Source organism: Musca vetustissima, unplaced genomic scaffold (assembly GCF_032173495.1).
Source record: "Musca vetustissima isolate MV318-11 ecotype Yass unplaced genomic scaffold, APGP_CSIRO_Mvet_v1 utg579, whole genome shotgun sequence".
Lineage (NCBI taxonomy): Eukaryota > Metazoa > Arthropoda > Insecta > Diptera > Muscidae > Musca > Musca vetustissima.
In genome coordinates this window covers 140,492-165,485 of record NW_026876802.1, presented here as the reverse complement: position 1 = coordinate 165,485, position 24,994 = coordinate 140,492, and the positions used below count along the sequence as shown (strand labels likewise).

Sequence of the window (24,994 nt, the reverse complement as noted above, 5' to 3'; positions counted from 1 at the left end):
ATTGGGATGATCTCCGGTTAGGTCGAATTAATTTTTGAGTTATTTAAACATATAAAGAATGATATGTATGTATACTCAAAAATTACAAATTATTCAATAATTGTAAAAATTACAAAAAGGCATTTAAATGAAGGCATTATTATATAAGCCACACTGTAAAACCTTACATGTGCGTTTATTTTTAATTAATTGAATATAAATACGCCCAAACACACATGGGTTACGCATATATAAAAAAATGCAAAGAGAAAACACGAGGTTGATTCACTGCATCTGAAGTCAGGTTAGTTCATCTATGCGGCTACTAATTTCTACTTACAGTACATCCGGAAATTGTTTGATTATGAGGATATTGGTTGTTGAAAATAGATGAAATGAGCTTACTGGTACTTATTATCCGGGCTAGTGAAAGTGAGTTAGACCGGGCAAAAATGATGAGAGGCATTATAAGTTGATATTGGCTTATGGTTATGTTGAATTATATTATGTGTGTTGCTATAGGTGCTTGCAGTCGGGATTCAAATGATTGTAATGACTGGGGCTATTGATGAGTATGTTGGGGCAGGCAAAAATGATGTGATCCTCACAATGTAACGTAAGTTACAGGGTGACATAACAATACTCAAGACGGTGATATATGCATAAATACTACAATGTTAACACCACATTTACTTCTTTCCGAAGGCCTGTTTACTTCCAATCCTCCACCAACCCATTAAAGTAGCACAATATAAAACGGACGACACATGCTGACGCAACATATATTGGTCACACGAGTTTCGTTGGCAATCAACTCCACTCAAACTTGCTGACACAACACTTCATACTCTCATACATGTTAGCACAATATTTACCGTTCACACTCTGATACAAAACAATTAATACACGCCACACTAAAACACCATAATAAAAACACATATCATAAATGTAACGTAATTAAATAATTGAGTTGGCGTGATACCGATGAGGGGAGAAAAAAAAAACAAATAAAAATTTCGAATGTATTTTCAACTTTATTTGACTTTATTTGAGATTCGCAAGAAACAAAACTTTACCTTCACACTCTGATACAACACAATTAATACACGCCGCACTAAAAACACCATAATATTACACATATCATAAATGTAACGTAGTTATATAATTGAGTTGGCGTGATACCGATGAGGGGAGAAAAACCAAAAAAAAAAAAAAATTAAATAAATCATAACAAAATAAAAATTTCGAATGTATTGTGACTCCTAGAAGAAGTGACTTCTAGAGAGAGCGCATTCCTCCCATGTGACTCAAATGAGTGGCTAATTAATGTAATGGTAAGCTACAGAAGGGGTGAACATCATATCGAATATATTGATTGTTGTAAACAATGTATCGAACTTAAACATTGCCGTCCACCTTGCATCGCTACAATGCAACGCAACATGAATTAGACTAAATCGCGACGTATTATAGGTTAGTATTTGAATTGTGAATAAAATGCAGCAATATGTACGGTAGTTCAGTTTTGAGCAATATTTTGTTTTATTCAAATCTGATTGTGTATTTTGCCGCAACTAATTTTTATGTTGGAAATATGGAAGTGGTTCTAAGGTTGGAAAATTAAACGGAGGATAATATGAAGACAACCAACATAGTCCTTTTAATTCTCATCGTTATGATGATCATTTTATTATACGCCTTCTCGAAAATAACACCCAAACAAGCAACTCCGAATGTCATCGTGCCGACCATATCAACTTCCAGTTCTTTGTGTCCGTCACCCAATTCTAAGGGGGGAGGAGTTACGTTGGCCACCAACCCCACATGCTGACGCAACATGTATTGGTTAACACTCAGATACAACACAATTAATACACGCCACACTAAAAACACCATAATATTACACATATCATAAATGTAACGTAATTAAATAATTGAGTTGGCGTGATACCGATGAGGGGAGATACCCAAACACAATCCAATGTACCACATTTAAACGAATTATGTTGAAAAACGCACTCAAAAACCCCAAACTATCGAAAATTGGGCGTTCCCCTTATATGGGGTCTATGCCTAAACGTGACCGATATAGCTCATCTTTGATCTTGACATGCCTGCAGACAAAATTTTTTTTCGCTATCGTTATCAATTCCTTCAGCAGATAGCGTGACTACAACAGACGGACGGACTTGGCTAGATCGTCTTAGAATTTTACCCTGATAAAGAATATACATATTTTATCGGGTCGGTAATGAATATTTCGATGAGTTACTAACGAAATGACAAGATTAATATACCCCTATACTATGGTGCAGGATATAAAAATGGGGTTATATGGGTAGTCGTATTATATACCATATACGACTACAAAACACCAAGTTGCAGCGAATTCGATTGAAAAATGCGCTCAAGAACCCCAAAATACCGAAAATTGGGCGGTTACCCTTATATGAGGGCTATGCCTAAACGTGCCCCGATATATCCCATCTGCGAACTTGACATGCTTACAGACAAATGACAACGCTATGCAAATTTGCAGCACCATATCTCAATTCCTTCAGAATATAGCGTGATTAAAACAGACGGACGGACATACTATAATGGAGGGTATAAAAATAATTTATGATCCGAATTGTATGAAATTTGGCAGAAGTCACTTATTTGACCCAAGGACGAACCCTATTGAAATTGGGAAAAAATCAGCTCAGATTTAGATATATCTCCGAAATTCTGCACAGTCTGAAAATCGGTTCAGATTTAGATATAACATCCATATAATTTTTCATCCGATTTAATGTAAGTGGCGCACCAAAGTCCCTATATATCTCTCGATGTGCACGAGATTTGGCACAGCGTAATGAATTAGGTCTTGAATTATGTGTATTAATTTTCCTAAAAATCGGTTCAGATTTAGATATAGCTCCATCGAATAATAGCTCCTCCGAATAATGTAATGGTGCACTAAAGTAAATATATATCTTTCGATTTGTACGCAGATTGACATAGCGTAATGAATTAAGTCTAGAATGACGTCTGTTAAGTTTCCTGAAAATCGGTCCAGATTTAGATATAGCTCCTATATATAAATCTGACCTTTTTGAGGTAAATGGTGTACCAAAAACCCTATATATATTATTCGATTTGTACGAAATTTGGCATAGTGTACTGAAATAGGTCTCGAATTATGTGTTTTAAATTTCCTAAAAATCGGTTCATATTTAGATATATCTCTCATATATATTTCCCACGATTTAATGTAAATGGTGCACCAAAGTCAATATATATCATTCAATTTGCTCGAAATTTTGCATAGCGTAATGAATTAGGTTTAGAATGACGTGTTTTAAGTGTCCTGAAAATTGATACAGATTTAGATATAGCTCCCATATATATTTTCGCCGGAGTTAAGGTAAATGGTGTACCAAAGTCCCTGTATATGTTTCGATTTCCACCAAATTCGGCATAGCGTACTCAGTAAAGTTTAGAATGATGTGTGTTAAGTTTCGGGAAAATCGATTCAGATTTATATATAGCTTCCATGTATGTTTTCGTTCATTTTAATGGAAATGGTATACCAAAGTCCCTACATATTTTTCGATTTGCACGAAATTTGGCATAGTTTACTGAATTAGGTCTAGAATAATGTGTGTTAAGATTCCTGAAAACCGTTGTTGTTATAACATTTTCCTCAACATTGTAATGTATGCATATATTATGAAAAGCACAACATAAATTCACGATTTTTGCTGCCTTCTCAGGTTTATAGTGCAATTCACGTGCACCAATGAGGCAGCGCCAACGATTCTTAAAAACACCGTTGATTCTCTCACTGATATTCCGAAATTTACGTTACTATATTACCTTGCAACCAATAGTTGTTCTCGCCCAATAAATATTTGTCCTCAAAAAAAGATCGCAGCTTACTTGTATTCCATATAAAGGAATCATGGTAGGCGCCGGGATGTGAAGAATCTACGTATCTGATTTAATGTAAATGGTGCACCAAAGTCAATATATATCATTCAATTTGCTCGAAATTTTGCATAGCGTAATGAACTAGGTTTAGAATGACGTGTTTTAAGTGTCCTGAAAATTGATACAGATTTAGATATAGCTCCCATATATATTTTCGCCGGAGTTAAGGTAAATGGTGTACCAAAGTCCCTGTATATGTTTCGATTTCCACCAAATTCGGCATAGCGTACTCAGTAAAGTTTAGAATGATGTGTGTTAAGTTTCGGGAAAATCGATTCAGATTTATATATAGCTTCCATGTATGTTTTCGTTCATTTTAATGGAAATGGTATACCAAAGTCCCTACATATTTTTCGATTTGCACGAAATTTGGCATAGTTTACTGAATTAGGTCTAGAATAATGTGTGTTAAGATTCCTGAAAACCGTTGTTGTTATAACATTTTCCTCAACATTGTAATGTATGCATATATTATGAAAAGCACAACATAAATTCACGATTTTTGCTGCCTTCTCAGGTTTATAGTGCAATTCACGTGCACCAATGAGGCAGCGCCAACGATTCTTAAAAACACCGTTGATTCTCTCACTGATATTCCGAAATTTACGTTACTATATTACCTTGCAACCAATAGTTGTTCTCGCCCAATAAATATTTGTCCTCAAAAAAAGATCGCAGCTTACTTGTATTCCATATAAAGGAATCATGGTAGGCGCCGGGATGTGAAGAATCTACGTATCTGATCCTCAATTCGTTATCACAAACCTAAAATGCTAAAAATTGGTTTAATTAATTAATACTGTCAATTGCAAATAAGAACTCCTTACCAGCAATACATTCATACTAAATTTCCACTTTCCAAACGGTGTTTATTGTCGGAAGGATCAATGATTTGTACATGAGTCCCATCGACGTTTTTCTTCAGAGCTTTTTGGCACTTTTATCCACTTAGGACAAAGGTGAGCTTCGAAAACAGCCACCAACTCGGAAAGGATAGAACTAAATGTTGATTGTGCCATACCAACATCAGAATCCTTTCCAACGCCAGTTTGATATCCACCTTCATCAAAAAACGTAACGCGGCACTCAACTTGGTAATCGTTGGAATTCCAGACTTGTTTTTCCCTGTAGGAGTATGTTGCGCCAAAACTTCCTACAAGTATTGGAATACAGGTTTGCTTACCCGGTAGTATTTTTTGAATCTGTTAGGATGTTTCAATTATTTTTAACTTTAATACACTTATAATTATTGTGGCAATTCAAGAGGATTGGAACTATCTCGCAATTTTCTTCTTGACAATCTTGTAGAAGTCCTTTGTTGCTCTCTGGAAGTAGCAGCATCCTCTAAATATGCTCTAAGTATAATACTATTATATTTTTGGAAATGGTATACCAAAGTCCCTACTTATTTTTCGATTTGCACGAAATTTGGCATAGTGTACTGAATTAGGTCTAGAATAATGTGTGTTAAGATTCCTGAAAACCGTTGTTGTTACAACATTTTTCTCAACATTGTAATGTATGCATATATTATGAAAAGCACAACATAAATTCACGATTTTTGCTGCCTTCTCAGGTTTATAGTGCAATTCACGTGCACCAATGAGGCAGCGCCAACGATTCTTAAAAACACCGTTGATTCTCTCACTGATATTCCGAAATTTACGCTACTATATTACCTTGCAACCAATAGTTGTTCTCGCCCAATAAATATTTATCCTCAAAAAAAGATCGCAGCTTACTTGTATTCCATATAAAGGAATCATGATAGGCGCCGGGATGTGAAGAATCTACGTATCTGATCCTCAATTCGTTATCACAAACCTAAAATGTTAAAAATTGGTTTAATTAATTAATACTGTCAATTGCATATAAGAACTCCTTACCAGCAATACATTCATACTAAATTTCCACTTTCCAAACGGTGTTTATTGTCGGAAGGAGCAATGATTTGTACATGAGTCCCATCGACGTTTTTCTTCAGAGCTTTTTGGCACTTTTATCCACTTAGGACAAAGGTGAGCTTCGAAAACAGCCACCAACTCGGAAAGGATAGAACTAAATGTTGATTGTGCCATACCAACATCAGAATCCTTTCCAACGCCAGTTTGATATCCACCTTCAGCAAAAAACGTAACGCGGCACTCAACTTGGTAATCGTTGGAATTCCAGACTTGTTTTTCCTTGTAGGAGTATGTTGCGCCAAAACTTCCTACAAGTATTGGAATACAGGTTTGCTTACCCGGTAGTATTTTTTGAATCTGTTATGATGTTTCAATTATTTTTAACTTTAATACACTTATAATTATTGTGGCAATTCAAGACGATTGGAACTATCTCGCAATTTTCTTCTTGACAATCTTGTAGAAGTCCTTTGTTGCTCTCTGGAAGTAGCAGCATCCTCTAAATATGCTCTAAGTATAATACTATTATTTTTTTGGTTTCAATTTTTTATTTGTTTTTAATTATTTCATACAACATAAACACTTTAAATTTGCGCAAATAAATAAGGGTACACAAAGTATGAAAAAGACCCACAGTTGATTAAAAAGAGATGCCATATTCCAAAAAATTACTCCCATATTTTCTACGAATGGAGGATATTTCTGTCGAGAGAAATGTTTACGTGGGAATAGAATTTCTCCCAAATTTTGGTGATTGGGCTGATAATTATACATTTAGACATATTACTCCATTTTTCATAATTCAGTTTTCAAAATTTACACGTGATTGTCATAATTACAAAATAATTTATTTCCTGTAATATTTTAAAGTTTCCTGCCTTTAAAATATATAATATATATGTTTTAAAATATATAGTCATATCTTGAGAACAATGTGGATAAGAAATTGAGATAATAAAAACTATCTAAGTAGTATAATCAACATTTCCTAATTGATGCAACTCCAGTAACAACTTTAGTCTTTCAACTAATACGTTTGGATCATGCCAGTATACACATTCTGGTTTTGCATGGTTGACAAACAGTTCATACAATGAACTTTAGTTAATATAAATTAATCTGGCAAGTCTCGTTGAAATCGGTTAAGATTTAGATATAGCTTCTACATATATATTTTCGTCCGATTTTACACAATATTGACACAAAATTTTGCACAACGTTCTGAAGTTAGATATAAATTCTGGGTCCGATTGCCACAAAATGTTGCACAACGTACTGAAGTGAATATAACATAACGTGTGGCAAATCTTGTTGCAATCGATTCGGATTTAGATATAGCTTCTATATATATTTTCATCCGATCATATGTAAATTGTGCACTAAAACCCAAAGTTTGTTCGATTCCCAAACAGTTTTATATAATGAATTGTAGTTAATATAAACTAATGTCTGGCAAGTCTCGTTGAAATCGGTTAAGATTTATATATAGCTTCAACATATATATTTTCGTCCGATTTTACGCCATATTGACACAAAAAAAATTGGGCGATCTTCAGAAAAACATTATGAATGGAAAAATTGAAAGAAAATGAACTGGATGAAATGCAGCGCCATAACATTCTGATGGAAAGGTTTTGAATACGGGAGGTAGGGTACAAATTGGCAAAAACAAACCTGCAATTGGAGCAACTTAATTGATGAATTTCCTTTAACTAAATAATAAGACTCATGTGTGATATGAATCCAATTCGTTTTACTATTTTCAAAAAATGCAATGATTTCTACATGCGTCCCATCGATACAACCCAATACTCCTGGAATTTTATGCTTCTTAAAAAATTCCAATGCTATACACCGTTTTTCTTCAGAGCTTTTGGCACTTTTATTCACTTAGGACAAAGGTGGGGTACGAAAACAGTCACCAACTCGGAGAGGATAGAACCAAATGTTGATTGTGCCATACCAACATCAGAATCCTTTCCAACGCCAGTTTTATATCCACCTTCAGCTAAAAATGTAACGCGGCACTCAACTTGGTAATCGTTGGAATTCCAGACTTGTTTTTCCTTGCAGGAGTATGTTGCGACAAAACTTCCTACCAGTGTTGGAATATTGTTTTGCTTACTTGGTAGAATGTTTTGAATCTGTTGGGAAATACATAAAGATGTTTCAATTATTTTTAAGTTTTATGCACTCATTATTATTATTATTTTTATTATTCAAGAGTGTGGCAATTCAAGAGGATCGGAACTATCTCGCAATTGTCTTCTTGACAATCTTGTAGAAGTTCTTTGTTTCTCTCTGGAAGTAGGAACATGCTCTAAATAAGCTCTAAGTATAATACTATTCATTTTTTATACCCTCCACCATAGTATAGAGGGTATATTAATTTTGTCATTCCGTTTGTAACTCATCGAAATATTCATTTCCGACCCTATAAAGTATATATATTCTTGATCAGGGTAAAATTCTAAGACGATATAGCCAAGTCCGCCCGTCTGTTGTAATCACGCTATCTTCTGAAGGAATTGAGATAGGGTGCTGAAATTTGGCACAGAGTTGTCTTTTGTCTGCAGGCAGGTCAAGTTCGAAGATGGGATATATCGGGCCACGGTTAGGCATAGCTACCATATAAGGGTACCCCCAAATTTTCGGTATTTGGGGGTTCTTGACCGTGTTTTTCAACCGAATTCGCTGAAATTTGGTTCGTTGGGTTCTTATTGGGTACTAAATGTCTCCACACAAAATTATGAGTATAGGTCCACTTTTTCTGGTAGCCCTTATAGAACGGCACCTTCTAACTTTCACTATTTTGGGGGTTTTTATCGTATTTGTACATCGAATGTGCTGTAATTTAGTAGTTTCAGTTCTTAATAGGTACCAAATTTCTCAACAAAAAATCATGAATATAGGTCCATTTTTTCGGGTAGCCCCCATATAAGGGTACCCCCAATATTCCGTATTTTGGGGTTCTTGAGCGCATTTTTCAACTGAATTCGCTGCAATTTGGTATTTTATAGTCGTATATGGTAACAAATCACCCTACCAAAAATTATTTATATTCGCCCCCGGTTTGTGGTAGTCCCCATATAACCCCCTTTTTATACCCTCCACCATAGTATGGAGGGTATATTAATTTTGTCATTCCGTTTGTAACTCCTCGAAATATTCATTTCCGACCCTATAAAGTATATATATTCATGATCAGGGTAAAATTCTAAGACGGTCTAGCCATGTCCGTCCGTCTGTCCGTCCGTCTGTTGTAATCACGCTATCTTCTGAAGGAATTGAGATAGGGTGCTGAAATTTTGCATAGGGTTGTCTTTTGTCTGCAGGCAGGTCAAGTTCGAAGATGGGATATATCGGTCCACGTTTAGGCATAGCTCCCATATAAGGGTACCCGGCAAATTTCGGTATTTTAGGGTTCTTGAGCGCCTTTTTCAGCCGAATTCGCTGAAATTTGGTACATTGGGTTCTTATTGGATACTAAATGTCTCCACAAAAAATTATAAGTATAGGTCCATATTTTCTGGCAGCCCCCATATAACGGAACCTCCTAATTTTCAGTATTTTGTCGGTTTTGGTTGTATTTTTCCGCCGAATTGGCTGTAATTTAGTGTTTTGAGTTCTTAATAGATACCAAACCTCTCTAAAAAAATTATGTATATAGGTCAATTTTTTCGGGTAGCCCCTATATATGGCTCCCCCAATTTTCTGTATTTTGGGGTTCTTGAGCACGTTTTTCGCTGAACTTTGCTACATTGGGTTCTTATTGGGTCCTTAACGTCTCCACAAAAAATTATAAATATAGGTCCACTTTTTCTGGTAGCCCCTATATAATGGTACCTCCCAATTTTTAGAATTTTGGGGGTTTTGATCGTATTTTTCCGCCGAATTAGCTGTAATTTAGTATTTTGAGTTCTTAATAGGTACCAAATCTCTCTACCAAAAATTATTAATATTCGCCCCCTTTTTGGGGTAGTCCCCATATAACCCCCTTTTTTATATTAATATAGTTGTCTGATATGTTCCGCGTTTTGAGTTTGGTTCTAAGACTCTAGTGTAATCATTTCACCTTCAGAGGATAGCGAGGTAAAAAATTAGAACGTAAGGTTCGATAATGAACTATAGTCGCATTTAGACCTAGCCTCTGTGGAGGTTTCAGAAGGAGTGGACCGATATTCCCCATCTTCGAATTTGAATTATCAATTAAAAATTTCTGAAATTTGTATTATGGTTTACAAAATCCGATTTTAGACATGTCGGTATAGGTCCACTTTTTGGTATGTTTCCATTATTTTCATTTCTAGTACCTGTCAGTATATCTATGGTGGAGGGTATACAAAGTTCGGCCCGGCCGAACTTAACTCTTTTTCACTTGTTTATATTAAAATAGTTATCTATTTTGTTTTGTCGTAATAATTTAAGCTGCGGAGGATATCGAGATAAAGTTAGGACGTTAGGTTCGATAATGAACTATACGAACTATAACCCGCATTTAGGCCTAGCACCTGTGTGGGAGGTATCAGAGGGAGTGGACCGAAAAGTTTCGAAAAGTTCGGCCCGGTCGAACTTAACGCTTTTTCACTTGTTAATTATTTCATACAGCATAAACACTTTAAGTTTGCGAAAACAAATAAGGGTACACAAAAATTTTACTCCTATATTTTCTACGATTGGAGGATTTTACTCTCGAGAGAAATGCTTTCCGTGGGAATATTATAGGTAACCAGCCGAACTATTTAAGAGTGGTGGCCAGATACTGGTCAGGAGCATGCACCAGCTGATTAGTACAATTTGGCTAGATGAATGCATAGCCAACGATTGGAACCTCAGCATTCTGTGTCCCGTGCACAAAAAAGGAGACAAGACGATATGTGCCAACTATAGAGAAATAAGTCTCCTCTCCATCGGAAAGTGCTATCCAGTGTGCTGTGTGAACGATTGAAGCCAATTGTAAATGACATCATTGGACCATACCAATGCAGCTTCAGACCTGGCAAATCCTCCATTGACCAGATTTTCACTCTGCGCCAAATCATGGAAAAGACCCACGAAAAACACATCTTCACATACCACCTAGTTGTCGACTATAAAGCCGCATTGGACAGCCCTACTCGTTCAGAGGTGTTTAAAGCCATGCCTACGTTCGCCATTAATGCAAAATTAATACGGCTATGCAGGATAACTTTAAGTGGCACCAGATCAGCAGTTACAGTAGGAAAGGACCTATCGGAGCCCTTCAATACCGAACAAGGATTCAGACAAGGTTACAGTTTGTCGTGTGATCTTTTTAACATCCTACTGGAAAAGGTCATACGAGACGCAAATGTGAACAGAAATGACACTCTGTACACCAAACAACACATGTTACTCGCCTACGCCGATGACATCGATCTAATGGGTCGAACATTGCGAGCGGTAACAGCCACCTTCAAACAAAGTGGGTGTTTGCGCCAATGCGGGGTAAATGTAATAAGGGGGAGAAAACAATATCACCACAAAATAAATAAATAAAAACACGATTAGTTTTTTGTATAAATATAAAGGCAGAAGCCGAGTTTTATTGATAATAATTATGTGGGTTTTGTTAAACAATATTACCTGTGTGCAACAATATGCGGGGAGCGCGAACTTAATATCGACACGATACAAGAGCGGATCAATCAACAATAACAAAAAAGCCAACGATCAGAATATGAAGTAAAGCGGCGGCTTTGGCGCAATTCGCCACTCGTTGAAATCTGTTGACATTTGACAGATTTCAACGATGCTCTAAATGAATAATTATGCGTTAACCCATTGTAACGTACGACAACAACATATATAATAATATATCGAAATTATACATGCCGGCCACTTTACAACATATTGAGATGTTGTAACTTAAATACAATATGTTTTTTTTTAATTTTCTTTAATAATTCATTTTTTTTCAATTTAATTTTTTTTCTTTCAAAACATTTTTTCAATTCAATTCATTTTTTTCCTTTTTTTCAAAACATTTTGTAACGCTACACGTTACATATGCCCGACAAAACCCAACCAAATATGGTATAATGGGCTATCGGTAACCCTGGCGTCGCTTGCACCCGATGTGTTATGACCCTGGCATAGACTTCCGGCCCGGATCTGCCAAAGGAAGACCAAGAAAAGAGTCCTTAATGCGATCGGGAATCGCCGCTGTAGGCGTAAACGCATGGTCCAAATTGTTCACCACTGCTACAATTGATATGGACTGACTCCGGTCATAAAGCTAAGGGTCAGCCTACATATGTGGCTACCATCGATTTGGGAAGTAGGGAGCCGAAGACTACGAACCAGAGAGGCACATATCTGACTCTGCCTACTACACTGGTCCAATACCGCCCGTACGACAGTGGGACGGCCGGACGAAGCCAATTTGACAATCAATGTCGGGGATAAACTTATTCCAGTCTGAAGGGTCATAAAGCCTAAAATATCTAGTTGTGTGCTGGACACATTTTCAGTCGGACGACTATACGGACTTGATCTCGGACGATTTCAGTAATCATTATGCGGACGACGCCGACGATTATTGTGTGGTCTAGCCACGGTCTTCTTTTCGTCATGAAGAAGTGTGTGATGAACTTCATTGCATACAGCGCATTTTCTTTTGCTTTGGCAGTCCTTGGCATGGTGGGATTTAGCAAGACACCGTATGCAGTCATTATATTTTAGAACTATTCTTCTTCGCATATCAGCATTCATTACCCGGAAGTCACTACATCTATCCAGCGGGTGCATGCGATCACAAAGGTGACATTTATGTGAGGCCGCAGATGAATCATCAAAGGTAGATTCGGACCTTGAATTTGAGGCCGACTCCTCCGAATGAGAAGTGGCAACCGGAGCCGCAGATGGATCCAAAGATCCGGACTCGGTTCGCGAGGTTTCAATATGGGGGTATACGCAGGGACCGGAGCCGCAGATGAACCCACAGATATGGATTCGGACTCGGTTTGCATGGGTGTAACCGCAGATGCGAGGGCCACAGATGAATCCATGGCAATAGATTCGGACCCAGGCTCTGAGATTTGTACAGCCGCTATTGTCTCAACTAGAGCTGCTTCCACTGCAGCCGATGACATTCCACCATGGGGTTTGCTCGGACGAGGTCCAACAGTCTCCGTACCGTCATCAACGTTCAAAAGTTCTTCCTCAGTGTAGACTTTTGCGGACATACTATTTAATAAAAAGATAAAAAAATTAGTGGGACGCCGGAGTGTGGTCGGTTAAAACGACCAACTTGGTAATGGGCCGTCTTACAACGCCGTTTTCAGTTCGAATGTCGGGGACTCGAACGTGACCGTCAGAACCGGGATAGACATTTTCTATACGACCTAATTTCCATGAAGTCGGGTGTAGCTGATCATGACGAACAACGACAAGATCATCAGTAGCAATTTCGCGTTCTGGAAATTTCCACTTATATCTCATGTGTAATTGTTTTAAATATTCCTCATTCCACCTCAAACTAAATTGGTGGGCGAGGGCCTGAACTTTCCTAAACCGATTAACTAAACTTAATGGTTGCTCCGTGATGAGAGGTTCAGGGAGTGCTAACAAAGGGGCACCAATCAAAAAATGACCTGGCGACAAAGCGACTAAGTCATCTGGATTCTCCGACATGGGAGACAAGGGGCGAGAATTCAAACATGCCTCGATTCTGGCCAAAACTGTCGCTAATTCTTCAAACGTGAATTTTAGATTTCGAGCTTGCTTTTGAAAATGCATTTTGAAGCTTTTGACTCCAGCTTCCCATAACCCTCCCATGTGAGGGGCACCAGCAGGAATAAAATGCCACGATAGGCCCTGATGGGACAACGATGAGGAAACTGAATCGGCACTTTCTCGTAAGAAATATTTGAAATTCCTTTGAATTTCCCGCGAAGCTCCAACAAAATTTGTTCCATTATCCGAAAAAATGGAATGGGGACAACCACGACGAGCAATAAATCTATGCAAGGCGGCCAAGAAATTAGCAGTCGATAAGTCCGACACTGCTTCCAAATGGATTGCTTTTGTAGCGAAACAAACAAAAACACATACGTAGCCTTTTGTAATGCGACAGGACCGACCCAGATAGGACTTTATATCAAATGGTCCTGCGAAATCCACACCAGTATTTGTAAATGGCCGATTAAGGGTTGTTCTCTCTTGCGGAAGGGCAGCCATAAATTGACTACAAGAACGTTTCTTCATTAAAATACATACTTTACAACGTCGAACTACGAGACGAATGAGATTTTTCATACGAGGAATCCAATATTCCAATCTCAAGGTTCTCAACATCAACTGAATATCACCGTGAACGCATTTCTGGTGGGTATATTCTACCAAACGTAGAGCAAAAGTACTGCGATAGGGGATAATTATGGGATAACGCTCAGAATATGCAAGGGTTGGTGAATCGGCCAATCTGCCGTTCATCCGCATGACTCCATTGTCATCCACGAAAGGATTTAGGGGGGCTAAAGGACTCTTACCACATATCGACTTTGTATCAATTAGATTCTTGTAATCCTCTGCGTAATATACTTTTTGCGCAATAATTATCAACCTACTACGAACATCATTTATTTCCGACGAAGAAATTTGTTTTAGGGGGTAATAATAATGGTTTCTATACCGGGGATGAGTTTGGCGAAGGATGCCTTTATAGAGGCATCGGAAAAAACATGCAATTCAGAAGAACATCCAGGAACATACTGAACCCATCGAGGGATTCTTATGGAGTTAACATGGGGGTATGATAGCACAAACCTTTTCCATTCGGCCTCAGTAGCCGCCAAAAGCGAATCATCCCAACCAATGTTGTCTAACCAAACCTTCTGCATAATCATTTTCGCCGTAACAATAACTGGGGCTAGCCAGCCAACGGGATCGAACAGCTTCGCTATAGCCGAAAGTACTTCCCTCTTAGAATATTTTTGTTTGTCACCAATTGAACAGACTTCAAAGTAGAAACAATCTAAACGCGCATTCCACCTAATGCCCAGGGGTTTGGAACTACTAGCTTCAACAAACGATAACAATTGAGCGTCAACCAAATGTTCAGGGGGGAAACGAGCCAAAATAGTTTTGTCATTGGCGGTCCATTTTCTAAGTTCAAATTTTGCAGAGGAAAGTGCGATTATCAACTGGTCCCTAGCGGCCAATGCAGTTTCGAGGTCGTGAGCTCCTGCTAAAACGTCATCAACATACATACATTTTCGCAAAATATGTGCAGCGAGAGGAAATTCGTTCTCTGAATCATCTGCCAGTTGTAAAAGCGTACGAATTGCTAAATATGGTGCACAATTTACACCAAAGGTCACAGTTTGCAGCTCATAATCTTGGACCTGTTTGGTAATCGAATCACGAAATACAATTCTTTGAAGCGGCGAATGCTGCGGATGAACACGTATTTGTCTATACATTTGAGTAATATCCGAGTTAAACACAAACTTATATACACGCCAACGAAGTATCAGAAGAACTAGATCTTGTTGTAAAGTTGGACCTACGTGCAATATGTCGTTAAGACTCTGCCCATTCGAAGTTTTATTCGAGGCATTAAACACTACTCTAAGTTTTGTGGTCTGCTTCTCAGGATTGATAACTGGGTGATGTGGCAAATAGCAAGAAAGGATGTTTTTAGAAGAATTTACAGGGACCGGTCGCATGTGGCCAAGATCCAAGTATTCCGATAATACTTGATCATAAACTGTTTTTACCTCAGGCCTTTTCAATAAAGAACTCTCATTCCGAAAATATTGTTTGAGAACATTCGCGCGAGATTCTCCTAAATACCCGGTAGCACTAAGATCAGTTTTAAGTGGCAGCATAACGATATATCTTCCCTCTGAGTCCCTACGAGTAGTTCGGATGTAATTCTCCTCACAAGTACGATCGGACGGGGATAACATTTTTCTTTTAGGAGTCTCCTCAAGTTCCCAGAATCTCAACAAGGTCCTATTTAGTTTGTCTTCCTCAGCTACGTCAATAGTAGTGGCAAAGGATCTAATTTGTGCAGCAGGGATAGGACCCGTCACAAGCCAACCAAATACAGTGTTTTGAGCCAGTAAAGCTCCAGACAAAATCGGACGACAACCATCTAACAAAATTTGCGGATAAATATCTGCTCCTAATAGCAGATCGACGGGACGAGATTCAAAAAGATTAACATCTGCCAATCGAAGATTAGGAATTTGTGACCTCAAGTCGGAATTGACTACAAACGACGGTAGATTTCCTGAAATAGTCTCCAAGACTAACACGTGACTTTCTAATGCCAGTGAAGAATCTAATGGACTGCTAATTTGAATACGACACGCTTTACTAGACGTGGCCGAAAGCGTACAACTAACTCCTGATATAACAGCATTTGTAGAATATGCAGGAAGTTTCAAACGATTCTGAAGTCGCGCTGAAATAAACGAAGACTCAGAAGCAGGATCTATCAGCGCCCTAGCAGGATACAAAACTCCATGATGAACAATATTCACCATTGCGGTACCTAACAGTACAGATTTGTTCTGCGCAGCGTGAAAAACTTGGCGGGGTGCACATCCAGCCGATGTAGATGGTATGCAATTATCCGAATTAGAGGAAACCGTCACCGAATTAGCACTCGAATTTTGGGGAACATTAGCGGATGTGAGGGAAGTTCTAGTAGTACTCGATGTAATATCATTCCTATGTAACAATGTATGGTGGTTCCTGTTACACTTCGAACAACGACGTGTGCTTTCGCATTTCTTAACTTCGTGACCACTTCTAAGACAATTCACGCAAAGATGATGACGTTTCATAACCTTATATCTATCGGAAGGTTGAAGGCTTTTAAAGCGGGGACAGTCATACAATTTATGACGTTGATTGTGACAGATTACACAATTTGAACCATTGGAAGAGCGAGAACTACGCTGGGTTTCGCTTGAATTAGTATTTGAATGATGCGCTTGTACCTTTCTAGAATTTAACCGCTGATCTGTACCACGCATATCATGAAGGCACATGAGGGTACGTATCCGCTCGGTCAAGAAGGCATCTAAGTCTTTCCACGACGAAAGAGAAGATTTATCTTTGACGCTTTGCTCCCATAGAGTCTGCGTAATTTTTGGTAGTCTTTGAAGACATAAAAATACCAAAAAGGGATCCCAATTTTCTGTACTAACATCATAGACAGACATTGACGATAGACATCCATTAATTCCACGTTGGATTGATTTTAATCCCGAACTAGACTCACTATAGAGTACAGGAATGTCAAATAACACTTTTAATTGATTATGAACAAGAAGCCGAGGATTGTCATAAGTTTCAATAAGAGCCTTCCATGCGAGGGCGAAACTACGATTAATTAGGGGGAATTTTGACACAATATCGCGAGCTTCACCTGTCGTCTTCCGGACCAAATGACAAAGTCGTTCGACGTCACTTAGACGAGCATTGTTAATGTAAACAGCCGTAAACAAATCCCTAAATGTGGGCCAAGAGTGAAAATCACCTTCAAAAACATCAGTATCGCATGGGGGTAAAGCTAGGTTATGGACACTATCCAAATTAGGATGAGACTCTATATTACCAAGAGTCAAACTATTATTCCCCATCATAGAGGATATCTGAGTTCCGATCTGCGAACCATTTCCGCGAGAACTCTGAGTCGAATCATTCAAATCAATGCGCGTTTCTTGCGGGTTTCCTTTGGACGATTTGGGCGTTTCTATTAACGACACAACTGAACCATTAATGCTAGACGTAGTTGAAGACCTAGAAGACCCTTTAAGCTGGTCTAATTTTCGACTAATGTCCGACTGACAATCTATATAGACTTCAAATGTAGCATTATATTTTTGATCTACCGCATCTATGTCTTCCTTGCTCGTTTCTACTGACGTCATCATATAATCACAGCATTTACCAAACATTTGCTGTGCTCTTTCCCACAATTTTTCTATTCCACTAAGATGGAACTTCAACGAATATACATCTAGATCTGCATCACGCTTGGTATCAAATTTTGCTTTAAACTGAATGACAGCATCCGAAGCCCTGATAAACATGTCAATTGGCGTGAAGGACATTTTGGAGTTTTTTTTTTTTTTCTCAAGTATATACTACAATAAGTACAAAGTAAAGCACTATTTGCTCTGATGAATTAGCTACAAACCAAAATTTTAACAAGCTCGACTGTAATTTTAAGCAAAATCTATCAACAAATTTCAGATATCCAACCAAAATTCTCCAAAAATCAAGAAAAACACCGAAAATTTTCGAAAAATCTAATAAAACCGCACAATAGGGCTAAAGAAATCGAAAACTTTTACGAAAAATTGCCTTGAACCTCTCACACAATAGCGAATTAGCGTGTTCGTAGCAACCAAATGCAAATAAAATGTTAATCAGTGAAAATCAATAAATAAATAATATAAAATTCAATGTTTTTTTTTTTCAAAAAATTTCAATAATAATATATAAATATTTCAAAATTTATATAAATTGTGTATAAAAACCGACTTATTTTTACAAAATCGTATTGTGGCGCACAAAAATTCAAAAAAGTTAAATTTTTTATTAATTTCTATCGAAATTAAAGCGATTTTATCGATTTTGCTATAAAATTTACCTACAATTTAGGCAACCCAACTACCAAATGTAGCGTGTTTATCAAAAAAAATCTTTTAATTTGCAAAATCAAATCAAAAATCTACAAATTAATTTAAAATTTTTGAATCTCAAACGAAAAATATCAATTTTAACACTTTTTATCTAAAAAGTCGTATTGACCGATCGTAGGGTGCACGCGTGATTTATTTTATCTAAAAACGTCGTTTTATAACACCCAATTGTCCAAAATTACAATCGAAGATAAATTTGCAAAAAATTTTATATTATATGTTACAGTCGGTTTAACGTGGTTCACCTGTAACACAACGGACAATAGAAAATTCCAAACGTCTGTATGTTTACCAGTAGGCTAGCATACGTATGTGGGTATACACGCGTGTGTGTATCCTCAACAGACTGAACGACCAAGCAATGATAATTTGTGTGTATGACTACTGACCACTAGCGAACAAACAAACAAACCAATGTAATTGAAATTACGTGTATTTTTAAGGGTGGGTAATATTAATTTTTTAATGCACAAAAAATACAAATTTGCAAAAAATTTAAGAATTTTAATTTTTCAATTAACCCAATCGATAGGGAATTTAATTTGCTTTAAAATAATACACGACAACACTATTTTATTTTAATAAATAACCCGAAAAAATCACTTTTTTTCAATAATTTTGGTTTATTTGTTTCACTTTTTTTTCGATTGCCGTCGGCAAATTGCAATTTGCTATAACAAGACGGAGGGGAGCGGGGTACGCGACGCGTTGTAAGACGGCCACAGAAAACAAACAAACGACAATTTTTGTTGTTGTTTTACACAATTTTTGCCAGATTATTTCTTTTATAGAATTTTATTATTATTTTTTTTTCTCTTCACCGGCACTTTTTCACTTTACGTACCTGGTTTTTTGATGTAAATTTGGTGGTGATGATGATGATGAAGTTGTTGTGATGTGGACTGTATTTTGCTGTCAGTGTGAAGAAAGAAAAAACATCCAATTAATTTCTTTCTTTACCGAAGGCTCGTTCGTAATCCGGTACGAATGGATCAATGTTTGCGCCAATGCGGGGTAAATGAAAAAAGGGGGAGAAACCAATATCACCACAAAATAAATAAATAAAAACGCAATTAGTTTTTATGTATAAATATAAAGGCAGAAGCCGAGTTTTATTAATAATAATAGTAATTCGGATTTTGGTAAACAATATTACCTGTGTGCAACAATATGCGGGGAGCGCGAACTTAATGTCGACACGATACAAGAGCGGATCAATCAACAACAACAAAAAAAGGCAACCATCGGAATATGAAGTAAAGCGGCGGCTTTGGCGCAATTCGCCACTCGTTGAAATCTGTTGACATTTGACAGATTTCAACGATGCTCTAAATGAATAATTATGCGTTAACCCATTGTAACGTACGACAACAAAATATAATTTAATATCGAAATTATACACCTTATATGTGGTAAAAATATTAGGATGGCCGAATTTTGGTCTAAATTGGATGCTGTTTTTTGTGTTATTGTGCGTAGGATAGACAAAGGACTGACATTTCTAAATCGATTTCAATTTGCCTGAAACGGCAAATTCTATTCATAGAAGGTTTTCTTATAGAGACGTGATACTTTTTTAAGGAATATTTTTTGAGAGCTAAAATAAGGTGCGATTTTCTAAATAATATTCTTTCAAAGACCATTCAAAACGTGTACTTTTAAAGAATTATTTTTTTTTTCAAGTACCATACAAACCGTGAATTTTTTAAGGACTATTTTTCGCAACGACTTTTCGTCGTGGATATTTTACCGATTTTTTCGCAATGGCCATACAATTCATCGACCAGTTGTGGATTTTTAAAGAATTATTTTTTGTAAGGGCCATACAAGGCAATCAAAATGCTCGTCCCAGTAAAAAATTGCGTTCTCAAATTTTGAGAATTATATATTTTTAATTCTTCTTTATTGTATTCATAATAAATTTCTTGACTGCCATAACACTGGTATAAACACCAGCATGATCATCACTGCCGCAACCAATACCCCACGAAACAATGCCACAGAGAGCGCCATTCAATATCGCCGGTCCGCCTGAATCTCCCTGGCAGGCATCTTTACCCTCCTCAACAACTCCGCAAAACATTGTATGCGTAATGGGACGATTTTCACGTGCATGGATTTCTTCACAACGCGGTTGTGGCATAATTGGTGCATCGATACGTTGCAATTTATTCGAATAGCTTGTGCCACTTTCTTCATCTTCCACATCGCGTGTGTTGCCCCAACCGTAGACAACCATTTTCTCTCCAGGCTTGGGTGGTTTTTCACATAATTTCACCTTGTCGATATAGAGACGATCGAATTCTATGTCACCATTGAGACGCAGCAGAGCTACATCGTAGTCCAATTTACCTTCACGATATTTTGGATGGGTAATTATATCTGTAACTCCAAAGGACTTGGGTGTGGCACTGGGATAGGTTTTGTTGCTTGAATTTTCTCTTTCCAATTCATCTTCGCCCACGATTACTTTATAGTAATCCGGTTCACTGTTATCGTAGCAGTGGGCAGCAGAGATGACATATTTCTTGGACACAATGGCAGCACCACATTCAAAGGATCCACCTCTTCGTGTCTTCACCTGGGCCATAAATCGGGCATTTGTGATATCGGTGTCGATGCCATTATAAATTCGCATGGGTACGGCTAGACATTGATGAATGCCAAGGCTAAGCAAGGTCAATGTTAAAATGTGCCACGCTCTCAACATTTTCAAGCTGAGGTGAAATTCGAACTAAAATCTAGAGTGCGTTCCATCTGGTATTAAGTCTTTTATAGCTTGGTTTGTGAAAGGTGCTGGTCTATTTTTGAACAAAGTGCAGGTGACAGCTGTTCAAATATTTTTGAATTTTTCAACATAAATTTGATCAAATCAATAGTTATTGTTAAATGTGATAACTGCACATAAATATGTTTTTGTTTGATCTTCAATACAACAACAATAGAAACAGTGGATTTTTTAAAAAATATTTTTTCAAGGACCATCCAACAAGGCGTGGATTTCTTAAAGAATATTTTTTCAAGGCCTATATCAGGCGTGGATTTCTTAAAGAATATTTTTTCGAGGCCTATATCAGGCGTGGATTTCTTAAAGAATATTTTTTCAAGGCCTATATTAGGGGTGGATTTCTTAAAGAATATTTTTTCAAGGCCTATATCAGGCGTGGATTTCTTAAAGAATATTTTTTCAAGGCCTATATCAGGCGTGGATTTCTTAAAGAATATTTTTTCAAGGCCTATATCAGGCGTGGATTTCTTAAAGAATATTTTTTCAAGGCCTATATCAGGCGTGGATTTCTTAAAGAATATTTTTTCAAGGCCTATATCAGGCGTGGATTTCTTAAAGAATATTTTTTCAAGGCCTATATCATGGGTGGATTTCTTAAAGAATATTTTTTCAAGGCCTATATCTGGCGTGGATTTCTTAAAGAATATTTTTTCAAGGCCTATATCAGGCGTGGATTTCTTAAAGAATATTTTTTCAAGGCCTATATCAGGCGTGGATTTCTTAAAGAATATTTTTTCAAGGCCTATATCAGGCGTGGATTTCTTAAAGAATATTTTTTCAAGGCCTATATCAGGCGTGGATTTCTTAAAGAATATTTTTTCAAGGCCTATATCAGGCGTGGATTTCTTAAAGAATATTTTTTCAAGGCCTATATCAAGCGTGGATTTCTTAAAGAATATTTTTTCAAGGCCTATGTCAGGCCTGGATTTCTTAAAGAATATTTTTTCAAGGCCTATATCAGGCGTGGATTTCTTAAAGAATATTTTTTCAAGGTCTATATCAGGCGTGGATTTCTTAAAGAATATTTTTTCAAGGCCTATATCAGGCGTGGATTTCTTAAAGAATATTTTTTCAAGGCCTATATTTTTTCAAGGACAATGCTAGGCGTGGATTTCTTGAAGAATATTTTTTCAAGGACAATACAAGGCGTGGATTTCTTAAAGAATGTTTTTTCAAGGACAATACAAGGCGTGGATTTCTTGAAGAATATTTTTTCAAGGATAATACAAGGCGTGGATTTCTTGAAGAATATTTTTCAAGGATCATCCAACAAGGCGTGGATTTTTTAAAAAATATTTTTTCAAGGACCATTCAACAAAGCGTGAATTTTTTAAAAAATATTTTTTCAAGGACCATCCAACAAGGCGTGGATTTTTAAAAAAATATTTTTTCAAGGATTTTTAAAAAAATATTTTTCAAGGATTTTTAAAAAAATATTTTTTCAAGGATTTTTAAAAAAATGTTTTTTCAAGGACCATCCAACAAGGCGTGGATTTCTTAAAGAATATTTTTTCAAGGACAATACAAGGCGTGGATTTCTTCAAGAATATTTTTCCAAGGACAATACAAGGCGTGGATTCCTTGAAGAATATTTTTTCAAGGACAATACAAGGCGTGGATTCCTTGAAGAATATTCCTTGAAGAATAGGACAATACAAGGCGTGGATTCCTTGAAGAATATTTTTTCAAGGCCTATATCAGGCGTGGATTTCTTCAAGAATATTTTTTAACGACAAAATAAATTAAATTTTCAAATACTTTATTTATTTTTTCTATTTTTGTCTACTGACTCATACACTGATCAATGAAATCACGAACCACAGGGATACTGGTATAAATTCCCGGATGTTTCTTATCAGCACATCCGACACCCCATGAAACAATGCCACAAAGTTCCCCTTTACGTATGGCAGGACCACCAGAATCTCCTTGGCAGGCATCTTTGTCACCAGGCAATCCAGCGCAGACCATGCTGTCGGTAATTTTCGTCACCGAGTCCTCATGCATTTGTACACAATCCTCATGTGAGAATACCGGTACATCAATGGAACGCAGCTCATTCGATTGTTCACCTCGGAATGACATACGACCCCAACCAACAATGCGTATCAGCTCTTCTGCTTGTAAAGGTTTCTTACACATTCTCACCGCCTTCACGGTCTCCCCAAAAGTCACCGGTTGTGCTAACTTCAATACGGCCACATCCATATGTTCATTAACCTTGCGTGGATCATGTTTGAAAATATATTCAGGATGATTCCAAAGTTTAGAGACGCGATATTCGGTACCTTCAGTGCCATAATGTTCACGGATGTTGGCGCCGGCGATGACCCGCAATTCTCGTGGATGACGGCTCTCGAAGCAATGGGCGGCAGAGACAACAAATTGATCGGAAACTAGAGTACCACCGCAGATCCACAGGCCAAAGGCATCGGTAATTTGTACTGTATAGGGGGCATCGGCAATGTGTATTATCTTGCCATTGACAATGCGATGTCCTTTTGGTAGGGAAAGGACCAAAGTGGGCGCCACTAAGCACAGTAATGCCAAACTTGTCAATATGCTCTGCATAATTGGTGGTAACTTGAATTTGTTGCTGAGACTTCCAAACACCAAATGTTATAAATTTATAATATTTTCTGGCTAATATTTATATTTATTTCAAATGCAAGAATATATTTTAGCAGCTGGGCAAATAAAAAATATGAAATCGATTTTTTATGCAATCGCAATGAAATAAATATTTTTGCTCTGCATTGAGGTTTTATGTTATAAATTGGCTTTAGAATTCTAATGCATTGTTTAAAATATAAATAGAGGAGAAATATTTGTGAGGGTGCCTTTGGTGAAAAGAATGTATGAAAGAACTAAATATTTAATATTACGTCAAGTGATATCGATATAATACAATAGCCCTTCCCCCAATAACATTCAAAACACCGCTGATGTCCGCCTGATAACCTTTGATCAACCGTTTAAAGATGTTCCGAAATGTTTAGACTATTCGATGATAAGTTCCTGAGTATTTCATAAATGGATATCCGCTAATCGGGACTGGTTATATCCTAAGTCTTACGACAAATTTTGGGTATATACACCTTGATACGTCAAAAAGTGTCTGAGCGAAAGATTGGATACTTGGTCAACTATGTCAACTATGTTTCAGGCCATTTGGTGTCGATATGAATATGATGAGCAACATTTTACTATGTAATATTTTAACCAATGTTGGAAATATGGATTTAGGGTCTACTCCGTCAAGTAACTTCCCTAAAAAGGGTATACATTTCGAAAATTGTTAAGCTCATATGTATGTACCTAATTTAATTCCAATGGGAACCGTTGTCCAACTCCTGGCCCTTTGAACTTTGAATGAAACGGAGTATCCAAATTTTGCAAAGTCCGAAGATGGGAACCACTCACTCCTCTGGCGCTTTCCCCAAGATGTGACAAACTGAAGTGTCCGATTTCATTCAAACTTTTGACATCGTAATATTTTATCAAATCCAAAATCTATTCCGAAGATGGGGTATTTGCCGATCGGTCGTACTTTACCCTCATGCGGTTGCTAATCATTTGTATCTGATGGCGAACAGCATCGTGGAAGGAGTTACTGAAGGAGTTTTGACAGTGTTTATCCTTGTTAACATCGATGTCTGGGG

The 24,994-nt window shown here is 37.2% G+C and overlaps 3 protein-coding genes across 3 annotated transcripts; all 3 read right to left on the bottom strand.

The window, feature by feature from the left end:
* Positions 1-5,633: 5,633 nt before the first annotated feature.
* LOC133321354 (uncharacterized) lies at positions 5,634-15,301 on the bottom strand (the record flags this gene model as incomplete). The annotated part of the gene is made up of 3 exons (XM_061530445.1): positions 14,646-15,301; positions 12,821-13,064; positions 5,634-5,778 (listed from the first exon to the last, which is right to left on the bottom strand). Coding segments are annotated over exons 1-3 (1,045 nt in total), but the record flags the coding sequence as incomplete, so codon positions are not given.
* Positions 15,302-20,435: 5,134 nt separating this feature from the next.
* Positions 20,436-21,254, bottom strand: LOC133321353 (trypsin-2-like). The gene has a single exon (XM_061530444.1). The coding sequence runs from the start codon at positions 21,252-21,254 to the stop codon at positions 20,436-20,438; it is 819 nt and encodes a 272-aa protein (XP_061386428.1).
* A 1,860-nt stretch (positions 21,255-23,114) lies between these two features.
* LOC133321352 (vitellin-degrading protease-like) lies at positions 23,115-23,903 on the bottom strand. The gene has a single exon (XM_061530442.1). The coding sequence runs from the start codon at positions 23,901-23,903 to the stop codon at positions 23,115-23,117; it is 789 nt and encodes a 262-aa protein (XP_061386426.1).
* Between the last annotated feature and the right edge of the window lie 1,091 nt (positions 23,904-24,994).